Source organism: Lates calcarifer, linkage group LG16_LG22 (genome assembly GCF_001640805.2).
Source record: "Lates calcarifer isolate ASB-BC8 linkage group LG16_LG22, TLL_Latcal_v3, whole genome shotgun sequence".
Lineage (NCBI taxonomy): Eukaryota > Metazoa > Chordata > Actinopteri > Centropomidae > Lates > Lates calcarifer.
In genome coordinates this window covers 9,104,253-9,117,594 of record NC_066848.1, presented here as the reverse complement: position 1 = coordinate 9,117,594, position 13,342 = coordinate 9,104,253, and the positions used below count along the sequence as shown (strand labels likewise).

The window sequence follows — 13,342 nt, the reverse complement described above, 5'->3', positions numbered from 1 at the left end:
TAGTCATACATTTCCCTACTGAATTATAGTGTTATATATGAAGGAGGCCTTACACAACAATTGTTTTTAATAAAACCTCACCAGATGTTCTGCAAATATATAATATCCTGATACAAGCCTGTTTGCCCTCTTTTGCTCCAGTGTCAGTGTGAGCACTACCAATTATGAAGTTACACTGAACCACTCACTGGGTATTTGTGTAGACATCAGCCAAACATGCACACTATTTCAAAGTTACATAAAACATTAAATTTGTAGATTACCCTCTCTAATCCAAGGACCAACTTGTTCATCTTTGCACAATATTGCATCGTTGGCGAAAAAACAAAAAGTCCATCTGCCCTGATCTAGTTTGGACCAACAAGATATGTGTGACTGGCAGCAAACTTGCAGCCTCAGCTGGCACATTTCACATGGTTATGATGATGCAGAGTAGACTCTGGGGATTTTTATTTATCTATTTTGCTAAATTAAAAAACCGCCTCCTAAATCGAGTCAGATTATACATATAAATGCTTTTCCACAAATGTGACGTGTGCAAGTACATTCTCAAAAATTCTTGAGGAACCAAACCCAAATTTTAGGTCAACATAGTCAGACAAACACAAACACTTTTCAATGTTGCAAGCTGTTAATGCTCTGAAGTAAAATGAGGGAATATGAGGAGCAGCCCAAATGATCATGCATTATGCCATGTAAGAGGCAGCCAGGATTACTGGGCTATTTGATAGAGGATTACAGAGTTGAAAGTTGCAAAGAGCATTGATGCTTTAGAATGAAAGAAAGCTGTGCACAGAAGTCATGGTATGTGTTTGAAGCAATTGAAGTTCTAAAAGGTAAATGGAATTTCTTTTTTTTCTGGATAAAAAAACAAAGAAAGAAAACATGATGAGAACAGGGTTAACTTCTTATCTTTGAACATTGCTGCCCATGAGCTCAGAAACTGTTATGTAGCTTAGTGTTCACTGCTTTATGCAACATTAGGGTTTGTGTGTATGTGTGTGTGGGGTGTATGTTCTGTGCTGAAATAGCTGAAATTGAATGTTTACAGAATTCACATTGTCTTGTGTCATACACAGTGGATAAGGATTACAGCAAAGAGCAGCATCAATCCCAATCATATAAACACATCTGAACAAGCAAGAAAGCAGATGTGCCTGTGCTCCAGAAAATGAGAGCTGCCAATCTCAGCCAGCCGTTTTAAAACCCTCATCTTAGGTCAATAGAAGCAGAGATGAACTGATCTCCTTGCGTCACAGGAGACAACACACAGAGGTGGAGGAGGGGGCTCGTGTGATCTGATCATAAAGTGACGGCAGGAGGGGATATTGGAGAGGAGCCAGTGTTTGGGTATTATGTCAAATGAACAATGCCATTGGCCGAGGCATATCCGATGTGCCATCTGTCTGGGTTGGTCAGTGGAGATCGTGCGTAACACATGGCCGCTATGTGATGTGTTCACAGAAGTGGGAGACAAGAACTGTGACGTACGTGTACAGTGGTGCAGAGAGGATTAAGCATATGTTAATGAAACTTTACAGTTCACTTATGGAACTTCATCAAATGACCTGAGCCCCTTCAGTAGCTACTAACTGTGGTTATGAAACTACCATTAACTTTAGGGTGTTAATAATTTTCAGTGCTGACAAGATTCTGTTTCTAAACTTTTACTGCTGATTAATTTACTGCAGATACAATGCAAATAAGTCTTAAGGGGACCCCCAGAGATTTAATAACACACTTATAAGAGGTATTTTAAAAAAAAAGAAAAAAGAATGGTTAAAATGGATGCCGCCGCAGCCAAGATACCATGATTTATAAGTTCCTTGTCTGGATCGAGCCTCAGAAATGCAGGTTTCTGCAATTTCCATAATCCAAGTCAATGGCTACTACATGTCTTTCAAACCCCACAATTTAGGTTTTTAACACTGGATTTCTGTCAAACATTTGAAGTTTAAAGCTCATGGTGCAATAACCCTCAGACTTTGGAAAGTTCCCACTAGAGCCACAAAGGACATTATACAACTGTTTGCAAGGGTGGTTAGTACTTCATGTATAAAATCGGCAGGTTGCCTCTTTTAGGCTTTTTATTTCCTAAGGACAAGCATCAGAAAATAAACACAAAGACACATACACACAATTTTAATAACAAATCAATTTAATTTATATTCAGTAGTAGTGTGTGCTGCCTGGTAACCTTACATTATTTAAAAGGGACAAGGAAATATGCCTCTGTCTTTTTGTTTGATGTTTTGTCTCTCACAATAATTCCTTCAAAGAACTATACCAAATGTAATATGTCACCAAACAAATAGTACAACACCATACACAAATATATGTATACACATATACACAGAAAACAAAATTTGATATAAAACTGTAAATTAAAGAAAGATTTTGTGTTTTATTGTTGTATTTTCCAGAATCCACTGGTATGTGAGGTGTCTGGTTGCTCATTTAAAAAGTAGAAAACATTTCTTAATGTTTAATTCTTCAAGAAATGACACTCATTCAGTGTTTTCATACAATCTATGTACAAACTAATATACAGTAAAAACATGCCAATTTACCTGACACTGTAAGCAAGGTGAGCTAAAATGAAATCAGTCAGATCAAATTTATCAATGAATACTGATGATACTAATGAATAATGTTACAGTGCTAACACACACTTAGATCAAGAACTATACACCTATCACTGAAGGACATATAAGTGATTCCCAACAGAGAGTCATTTTGAGCTCTCCTTCAATTAAATAAATCACAAAGGCTTCATATACAGCAGCAATTTAAAATGTATGATTTACATATGATAACGAGACAAATGTGCATCCTTTTTCAGACAGAAACAAACTGCAGCATATTCTCTACACTGGTGCAAATCCTTGAATTACATTCTTGACATAATGGTCATCATTCACATCTTTGCAACACACTCCTCGGCCTAGAACAGAGGAAGAGATAAGATTAAAACCAAGGCAGACAATATATTAGAATCAGAGTCAGCATTGTGCAGCAGACTTATTTTTCTGTCCTCTTATACAAAAAGAATTTCTACAGAGTGAGATATCTGTCTATTACCAGGTCAGTTTCATTTTTTTCCTTTGTTGATTTAACAAAATTCAATATAGTTCAGCTGTGAGTCTGCTGTGCTCAGCTTTGCCCTTATGCAGTCTGTCATCTGACCTCCTCCTCACCTTCCGGTCTTCACTGGAATCTTTATTGACCAGGCCCTCGTCGCTGGCGGCCTGCAGGCTGTCGAAGGTGCCTTGCCTCTCCCGCTCCATACCTGCCGAGCTTCTCTCTCTCCGCCGGTTCTTCCAGGACTCCATGATACCCTCCAAGCAGGCAAACCTGGTGTCAGTGGTGCAGGCATACATACCTATCGGCACCGCCAGCACCATGGCTAAAACTATCACTACTATATGAATCAGTTTCTCCCTCTGTTCCATCTCAGTAATGTCACTTCCTGTTACAAACATGATGCACTGGCCTGGACGCGGTGCCTTATTCTTAAGGGTTACACAGATTTCATATTTGGTAGCTGGCATCAGATCAGAGACAGAGTAAGAGTGAATCCCAGGGCCGATGTAGATTGTCTCTTTTTTATCAGCATCTGCGCGGCCAAAGTGGATGGTGAACCAGGTTTCGGCGGGGCGGTCCAAGGCAGCATACCACTCGATAGAGATACCACGCACTGTCTGTTTGGCAATGCGGATGTCGATGTAAACGTTTTCATCAGCAGCACCGGAAGCAGCAGGGAAGCCAGGGAGGTTTGATGAGTGAGAGCTGTCAGGGGAGAGAACATCCAGGTGGATACTGACAGAGGAGTTCCCAATGAAGTTGACAGCAGTGCAGGTGTAGACGCCACGGTCAGCTGCATTGACGGTGGGGATCACCAGGAGGGATCTGATGGTGTCTTCATCCACTCTTTCCTGAGACTCTGAGAGGACAACAAGGGGTATCCAGTGTTATCTCAAAGAACACACAAGCTTATACAATAAAACTCAATATGGAAAAACTCAATCCGATCATTATGTTGAGACATTTTCTCACAAAACACAAGCTGAACACAGATTATTTCATCATCAGTTAATTGACTAATCAGCAAATGTTTAGGTGCAATATGTTTGGTGTTTTAATCTTATCTTGTAACATTTGGTAGTTGCATGGAAGATTTGTGATCACAATTAAGATACAACTGGGAGTGATGTCTTGGTATATATTAAACTGAAGATGAAGTGTGATTAAACAATTTCAGTCATGTATACATGGAATAAAAAAGTAGGAAGAAGAAAGTATTTTATCAAGTGAAACTTTCTACCTCTTTCTTACAAGACACTCTTTGTAAAGGGTTAAAGCCAGTTATAAGCCCTCCAATGGAACACTTGACCTCTGACCTTTTGGAACAGCAGCAGAGTATTTGCAACAAAATGCATTAGTCAATAACTAACTAACATTTAAAAGTGCAGACTTAATTATTACAGAAATCTTTAGTAAGGACCTAACATTTATAATTACAAATGACTGACTAACTTTTGCTGTCTAACTAGTAACTAACTGTTAGTGACTTATTAACTGCAGCGTTGATGGCTTATTAGAATGTCAGAAACAATACCTTTTGTTAATGAGTTAGTTTATTAATGAGTCACCAAATCACGAAGATTTTTTCACAAACTGGAGACCCAAAAGATGTTTGTTTATTAACCAGTTTAAAGCCAGTAGCTGCAACTTTTAAGCTGTTGTCAGTAGCAACAGAGGTGGTGATAGTTATAGCAGTAGGAAGAGTAGTGGGAGTAACAGCCTTGTTGCTATTAGTTTATGATGGATTGGTGACGTACAGTCATGATGTACTGTAGGTAGTCACTCTAAAGGTTAAGTCTAATGACGCAGGGGTTTACTTAATTACACAGTATCCCAACACAGTTAACATTAGGTAGGCTACAGCACACTATAATCTCCAACACTCTTAATCAACACTGATGGTGTTGTGCAGCTTGAGAGAATCAGTGGTGATTATTTCGTGGTGGGCCAATATCCAGATTTAGCCCTCCTCATCTTATGGAGGGGTTAGAGGGGTCTGCGATTAAAATGTGTGCTTAAGTATCTAATTTACCGCAAGATATCACTCGATCTGGTGCGTGGATGACACGCTGTGGATGTCACACTCTTACCATGAAATCCTCTGATTATCTTCAGACCATATGTCCACCACACCGCTGGGTCTGGCCTGGCCTTGGCGAGGCAGCGCAGAGTGAGGTTCGCGCCCTGGGGCAGGCTGATGTTGGAGGATGGGGCGCTGACCACGGGCTTCATGCAGGCCTGCAGGTCTACCTCATGGAAGAACTTGCCCGCCCTAAAGTCCGGCCCTGAGCAGGTCAAGTAGGAGTTCATCAGTATAATCGGAGGGCTCAGGGACTTGATGAACTCCACGAAGCCCTTCAGGCGGCAGTCGCAGAGCCAGGCGTTGTCGTGGAGCGCCAGGACGACGTTCGGCCCGGAAGCGGTCGCCTCCCGCTCTTCCATGCTCTGTAGCTTTTGGTAGAGAGGCCAGTTTTGGAAGACCTCCTTCGATATGACCGTAAGCCGATTGAAGGATAAGTCTAAGTAAGTCAGACCTGGCAAAAATTTTAACGCATGCTCCGGCAGGACGTCCAGCTGGTTGTGCTTCAGGTCCAGGATCTTGAGCGCCGGCGTGTCCTCGAACGCTGTCCATGGTACTAAACGCAGTTTGTTCCCTTGCAGACGGAGCTCGGTTAAGTTCCCCAAACCCTCCAGACCTTTCGAGTTTATCACTGTGATATCATTGAAGTTCAACCACAAATTCTCCAAGGCAGGTGTCTTTGAGAAAGCCCCTCTGGGTATTTCAGTAAAGTGAGATTTTTCTATTCGTATTTTGGTCATGTCATCTGGAAGGTTTTCTGGCATGGCCCCAAACGCGCTCTCCTCCATACAAATGAGCGACCTATGATTAAAGGGAAGAATATAGAACATTTGCTTTCTGTGTAGACCAATGCCTCAAGAACACATGCTTTCTCACCTGTAGTGGTTGGTCAGGACCACAAACTAGAGCCATGACGACCTGAATCTACCCCCCAATATTCACCTTCTCTATTGCATTAAAAAAAAAAAAAAGCTAGGCAATTTTTAAATAACCATATAGTCCTTCATTATCATAGCCTACCCACCGTCACCCAGTGACACAGTTAAACAGGTTAAAAATACCCCTTCCTCGGTGAAGACTGGACATGACGATGAAATCAGGTCTTACCTCCCATGACGGTCTTCTACACAGCTGCACCTGTGTAAGCATGGAGAATAAGTTTCATACGCCCTGATGTTAAACAAAACTATAACTAGCAGGTAACAAATTATGTCCATAGTCCGAGGAAATTCCCAAAGTTGAGGGCTACATTCGTGCTCAAGACATGTCGAGTGCGACAGACGAGAGAAGCCTATTAAGCTTAATCCCTGACGTACTGAACAAGTGGCATCTAATTCTTGGGAAAGACACACATGATTAACACTTGGCAGTGTTAGTAGGTCTGACCCACTATATGTTCAAGTTGGTGCCACTTTCTTATTAGGTCAAACGTTTTTATAACTACAGAGTGAGACATCTGTCTATTGTCTACTATTGTATATTTTAAAAATTATTAGAACACTTTAAAAATTAATATTGATTACAAACCTAACCCTTTTATAAAATTTGACCTTTTATCTGTAAATCTTAGACCACCTAAGTCAGACACTCAACAGTCAAGAGGTGACAAATCCTGGACTTGTTCCTCAAATTTAGTTCGATCAACCATCAGCAAACCATGAAAAAAAAAAAATCAAAAGTATATGTGTTTTCTCAATGGAGACCCAAGTTGGAAAATGATCAATATGGTGGGATGACAATAGAGATATAAAAACACACAGCATCACTAAATGGATTTGTATATATAAAAGTTTATTTAACTATATTCAAATAATATCATTGGAATGAACAGATCTACATTTAATGGGGGTAATGATGCCTCTAGGTGGCACAAAACAGGTACATAGAGATATTTCAGTATGTGTCTCACTGCTGGGAGTAGAAATCGTTTAACATTTCATTTTTGCATCATTTTCCACCCTATTTACATTGTGTCATAGTTCAGTCCTTTCCGTACTTCTCTCCAGCTCCAGCTTTTTCTCCACTCACCAGAGTGTTGGACCATGCCTATGTGTATATCTTCTCTGAGAACATATGACAGATATATACAGAGGCACAGACTTAACTGCATATGTAAGTGTACATCATTCAGTAATGAATTTACAAAGAATACACATACATATATGATATTAACAATGGAGTATCTACCTTTGAGTTCCCTTTAAATCAGATTAGGATGCAGAGGTTCCTTTGCCAGGGCCATGCAAGTGAAATGAAATATAAATTACAATGATTGTTTTAGCTTTTGACATGCTTTCTCTTACAGGCTTAGTGATAAAAACATTCTTTTAGACATGAAAGCGTGTGTGTGTTTGAATGTTGTCTTGCTATCAATGCATGGATACATGTCATGACAGTCCAGCGAGTTTCACTCCATCTTCTAGAAACATCTGGAAAAAACAAGTTAATTAAAATGTTATAATATACTCTAAACCGATATTTCCATGATAGTGCAGCGTGCAAAAGTCCTTTGATAAAAGTTGGCTCTCTGTGGCGGTGGAGTTGGTGGCGTGATCCAGCGAGGAGGAACAGGTGGGGGGGAATCCCATGGCGTGGGTGTATGGGAGCGGCTGGGAAGGGGGCTGACGTCAGGATGTGCCTGATGGTGAGAGTACTGGTAGTGGTGGGGATATGGATGCGGATGGTGGTGGCGATGGGGGTAGTGATGGGGATGCGAGTGGGGATGTGAGTGAGTATTGGGGTTTGGACTGGGATGTGGATGCGGGTGGGAGCGAGGAAGATGGTGTGGAGCAGGAGCCGGAGCTGGAGCATGACGTCAGCAGAAGTACTCATTAGGCTGTCCCTCTATCTTAGCTGTGGCCTCAGAGTCCAGGCTGGAGCGGGCTGACAGCAGCCTGTTGGACTCCTCTGGGTTCAGTCTGTTCAAATACTCGCCCTCTAGCCCTTTGGCCTTCGTGCCAGGCGACAGTGTTTCAAAGGTGACATATGAATCTTGGATGTCCTTGGATTTCTTTCCCCAGTACTTCTGAATGCGTCTCTTCAGCGCCCCGCAGCACACGATGACAGTGAGCGGGACAGCGATGATACAGGCCACTGTGATCACAATGACATTAATCAGCTTCTGGGTGCCAGTGGCACTGGCTGCTTCATCAGTGGAAAATATGACACACTGCTCCTTCTTGGGGATTAGCCCCCTCACACATACACAGGCAATGTACTTGGTCCTGGGCACCAGCCCTTCGATGGTTACACGGTTCTGTCCTGCCCCAACATTGATCTTCCTCATGTCCCTCTCTCCAAACACAGCGTACAGCACACTAAATGCTGTTGTGTTCTTGGCTTTAGGGGCTCTCCAGTTTAGAGAAATTGTATTGTCTGTGTCCCCCACCACCTTTACAGAGCGGACCACTCTGTCCGGGTCCTGCTGTAGCGATGAGGTATTGGCCGCCAAGTTGCTCAGGTTTGTCTTTTCCAGATCCAGCAGTGCATCTGGGTTGGAGGAGGTGACAGGCCCTGGTGTGGCTCTGTCAGCCAAGCTGTAACTGGCTAGTCCAGGATCAGGACCAAGACCAGGTGGGAGGTCAGGATCCAGGGCAGGGAGGGATGAAGGGTTGGAGGTTGGAACGACATATCTCGCCACCAGTTTCTCCTGGTAGGCGGCTTTGCCCATTTGGTTGGGTTTCTTGACTTTGGCTTTCTTATCATTGCTGGTTTGGTTCCCCTCTGGTTTTGGTGAGTTAGAGACGACAAGAGAAATGACAGCTTCAGCGTTCCCTGCATAGTTAGTGGCCTTGCAGATGTATTTCCCTGAATCACGGTAGGACACAGCTGGGACACTAAGGATGGACCAAGTGATTCCCTCCTTTGAGGTTTCCTGCTGGACTGTGACAGCAGAGAGAGGAGAATATGGTCATTACACACTGATAACAAAAGGACAACATACGAAAAAGAAAATTCAAACATTTTGTGGCATCTGCGAAATATCCCCTTTCACAAATGTGCAAATGTATCACTGTTGCATAACTCACTGTTGTGGCCACAGCTGTCAGTCAGACTTACAACCTTACTATCTCCACTGGTAGCTCTGTTTAATTAACAGGAGCACTACAGTGCATGGCAAAAGCATCTTATCTCAGACACAATACAGTCAAAGACCCTGACATCCAGAGAGCTGCTGACTCACCACTTCCATTGAGGGCACGTCCATCTGCCTTGCGCCATGTCAGGTCTGGGATGGGTACTCCAATGGTCCCACAGCGGAGCAGCACATTGTTTCCAACAGCACTCCGGACTCGTGCCACGGCGGTGTGGATACGTGGGAGCTGACAGCGCCGCAGCTCAGCATCGCTGAACAAAACCCCAGACACACTCTCCGGAGCTGAGCACCGGAGCCTTGTGTCGATGAATGCCACTGAAAGAGTTGGAGACTTCTGGAACTGGACCAGGTCATAGAGCCGGCAGTCACATACCCAGGGGTTGTCGTGGAGACCTGAGGGTAGGGTAGAAGTGAGGTTACGGGAGGAAGACGAGCATCCAGCTGTGTGCAAAGCGATAGACCAGCCTGCAGATGGCTGGTGTGGATGTTCCTGTAATCCTGTAAGAGGATTAACATTTAATTCATAAACTACATCATGACCATGACTATGGTAATGATGGTGGTGATGATGATGATGGTCTAGTGATCAAGGTCAGGTTTTGCTGTCATTTCACCCACCTGTCCTTGACCAAAGCACCAGTCTTTAAAGCTATGAGAAAGTGCAGAATGAACTTTGTATTTCTACTTGTATTCTAAACATGCAGTGAGCTATAAAGTGTAACACAGTGTATGCAGTTGTTCCATGATGTTTTAAATCATATCTTTCATCTTCAGTTGTACAAGGTAAAGTGATGCAGAATGAGCAAAAGCACATATGTAAGCATTACGAGATACAATGTCTTCCAAAATTAGAATTTATAAACACTATATACAAATTTAATGAATTGTTTATGTATAGTAAGCAGACATAAAGACATTTTAAAATGTTCATTACAGTATTTGTCAACAATTCTATCTTCCTCTAAGAAGACATTTTATATTTTTAAAGCTGTATTTTACTGGGTTGTCATTCAATATCTGTTTATAGAATAGCTTCTACTTATGGGTGTTCACAGGAGAAGTTAGAGTTGTTGTCAAATACATTCGTAAACACTTACATCTGCTTACAGGCACATTAAAGTGTGTTTTAAACCATTTATTTAACGTTTATATACTGCCTATAAATGCAAAACCAACTTCTTCAAATATTAATGTTACATTTTTTTTTTATCATTCACCAATCACGACAGCATACATGAAATGATGTGCTGTAACTGTTCTGTCCAGCTGCTGTTCAAGAATGTTTTTTACGTTTGAACACAGTTTTCCTTTATGCACGATGTTTAACCTGAAGGTTTGGGTGGATGAGGGTTGGATGTCAGGATGTGCACCGTCCCTTACCAAGTATCATTTTGGAGCTTTCCGGCCCTTGCACTGGTTTTACCGCCAGCCAGGTGGACAGCACCTCTGCCGGCAGGGTCTGCAAGTTGTTGCTGGACAGATCCAGGTAGGTGAGGTTCTTGATGTAAGCGGTGGCCTCCGCGGGCAGCGAGGTGAGCTGGTTGTTGTGCAAATCGAGAAGTCTGAGGCTGGGCATATCCATGACAGATTCCCAGGGAAAGGCGGTGAGGGCATTCCCATCCAGACGAAGCTCTTCAAGATTGAACAATCCCCGGAAACTGTCCGGGTTCAAGGCGGACAGGGTGTTGAAAGACATCCACAAGAATTCCAGACTGGAGAGGTAGTTGAAGGCTTCGCTTGGTATCCGCTGGATGGCCGTCTTCTCAATCCGCAGCTTGGACGTGTCAACAGGGAACCCGACAGGCACAAGAGATATATCGGGATCATTGCAAATCACGCTCCTAAAAGGAAGACACAAGTGAATCTAACATAATGTCCAAATCATCCTTCACAAATTACGCAGTTAAGCACGATTTTACAAATTGTCAGTACATCTAAAACAATTAACTATAATGACTATTAAAGTCTTCAATTAAATCATGTTTTTGACTCTAAAGACACCAAAATGTGGTATGTTCACATGCAGCAAAAATCCTGTGGCTGATAATTCTGAAAAATACTCATTCCCCAATCCATCCAAACACATAAAACGCATAGATGGGGAGGCTGAAAGTGCCTTTGAGAGATAATCCTGCATTAAATAAAATTGGACCGACATGCACTCCCTGAATTATCTTTTGTACACGTGTTCACCTCTGTGCAAACATCTGTCCTCATGTGAGGAAAAGACCTGTCCGTCTAAAAAGATGCGTCTGTGCGCACAAACCAGAACCCATCATGGTGTGTTTTGGATGGAAAAAATCATTCCCATTTGGACATCCTTACCTGGCCTTTGATCCATCACTCAGGTTGTGGTAAAAACAGCTGCACTGCGACGGGCAGGAGCTCACTGGGGAGACAAGTTCACCTGTGGCCACGTAGAGCCCCAGGAGCAGAACGAGGAACATTTTGGCCCACTTTTACGCATACGCAGCTTGCCTACATGCGCCCAGTTTGCGCCCGCTGAAGTCAAACAGACTTGCTTTTTTCTCTCATTTACAGGAATATCATCCGCATGGCTTTGTCCCACCGCTTCGCTGTCCCATAGTGATCAGACTGCTATGAGTCCCGAGATAAAAAGGATATACAAGGATTAGCGAAAGGACTGGCGTTCTTTTCATTTGGATGCGTATTGCATCCCGGAATCCGATAGGCTGCGCAGAGACGTCCCTATTTATTATCACAGAAAAACACTTCCGAAATGGTCATAATCCACTGTGATGTTTGGTTTTTTTCTTTCCCTCAAATGTAGCTCGTTCATTTGAGCCCTGCCATGACTGTTAATCTTTAAGTGGACAGCGCTACATTTTACCACACGGTGGCCCCTAATTCATAGCTTGTGGCTCCTGCCTTGGGGCCTGTGCACTCAACAGATGTTCACGTAACATTCTCTGACTTTTATCGGGAGAACTTTTAATGTCATTATCACAAAGCAAATGACAGTTCTGCAAAGATAGAGATTTTGATTTAAAACAAAACAGCATTACTCAAATCCTGTTTTTTTCATACAAAATAGTTTTGTGTTAAATATTGGACCTACACGTTTCCTTCTACATTCTGTTTCCCCCCTTTGTCCCATTCATTCACTACATTTGCATACCTGCACATAAATTATACATGAAGACCATGTATCAACAGGAAAATAGGGTGTGTTTTCTAAACCATCACAAGTTGTTAGGAAAAAAAGAAAAAGACTATAATAATAATAAATGCATGTTTAATTAGTTTTAATGAAAGAGACTCATGGTGGCCTTTAGATTTCATCTCAGTGACCAATTTGGACAGAATCCCACAATACCAGGGTAAAAATACCTCCAATTGTAAAGCTTTTGTTTTGCAATGTAAGTAAATACTACATGTGTTATTTGGCAGCTGTCCCTTGTATTTCATCACACTGAAAGTTCAGCGTTACACTTGGCTGGCACTACAAAGTGTGCCTTTAATGTGTTTGAACAACTTGGCAGCCAGAGGGCACTTAACATCTGACCCACATTTAAGCACAGAGCCAGAGGTTTAACTACACAATGAAAAGTTTGAGGGAGATTATAAAATACTAAAGACTAAAAATAAATTATAGAGTTACTCCTACCCTAGAGTCAGACAAATTACAGGACAGACCAACATAAAGTGTCATAAAGCGGCCAGATCAGCTTCAGTGTACTGTCATCCTGTCTCTCCACTGAGGTTTTTCCTTTAATTTGTTACCTGTCTGTATATTGGTTTTATTGCTCTCTTTAACCTTTTGTATTAACGTCCCTCTGAGTCACAGGTCTTTCTGTATGTATGGTTTTAGAACCGTGCAGGTCTGTACTGAGGCTCTAAATGTGTTGAGCAATCATGTACCCGAGTTGAAAAACGTAAACATTCCATATTGCCCTGCAAGTCCTTAATCTCATTTTCTGAAGCCAATAAAGCCTCCCTTTAATATTGTATGGGCCAGGAGGCTGGCCTTTATTTGAGGTGCAATGTCATTGTTAGTGTGTCTCATAAGAACAGATACAATGAAGTAATGTCCAAATATTGTTAACATTGTATATAATTAT

At 42.1% G+C, this 13,342-nt stretch overlaps 2 protein-coding genes across 2 annotated transcripts; both read right to left on the bottom strand.

Annotated features, from left to right (window-relative positions):
* Positions 1-3,122: 3,122 nt before the first annotated feature.
* On the bottom strand, positions 3,123-6,384 carry lrit2 (leucine-rich repeat, immunoglobulin-like and transmembrane domains 2). Its single transcript, XM_018671845.2, has 3 exons — positions 6,272-6,384; positions 5,175-5,965; positions 3,123-3,943 (listed from the first exon to the last, which is right to left on the bottom strand). Exons 1-3 carry the CDS (start codon positions 6,379-6,381, stop codon positions 3,123-3,125), a joined length of 1,722 nt encoding a protein of 573 aa, XP_018527361.1. The 5' UTR covers positions 6,382-6,384.
* A 601-nt stretch (positions 6,385-6,985) lies between these two features.
* lrit1a (leucine-rich repeat, immunoglobulin-like and transmembrane domains 1a) lies at positions 6,986-11,847 on the bottom strand. The gene is made up of 4 exons (XM_018671844.2): positions 11,586-11,847; positions 10,641-11,101; positions 9,348-9,653; positions 6,986-9,046 (listed from the first exon to the last, which is right to left on the bottom strand). The coding sequence occupies exons 1-4, from the start codon at positions 11,705-11,707 to the stop codon at positions 7,980-7,982; spliced, it is 1,956 nt and encodes a 651-aa protein (XP_018527360.1). The 5' UTR covers positions 11,708-11,847; the 3' UTR covers positions 6,986-7,979.
* Between the last annotated feature and the right edge of the window lie 1,495 nt (positions 11,848-13,342).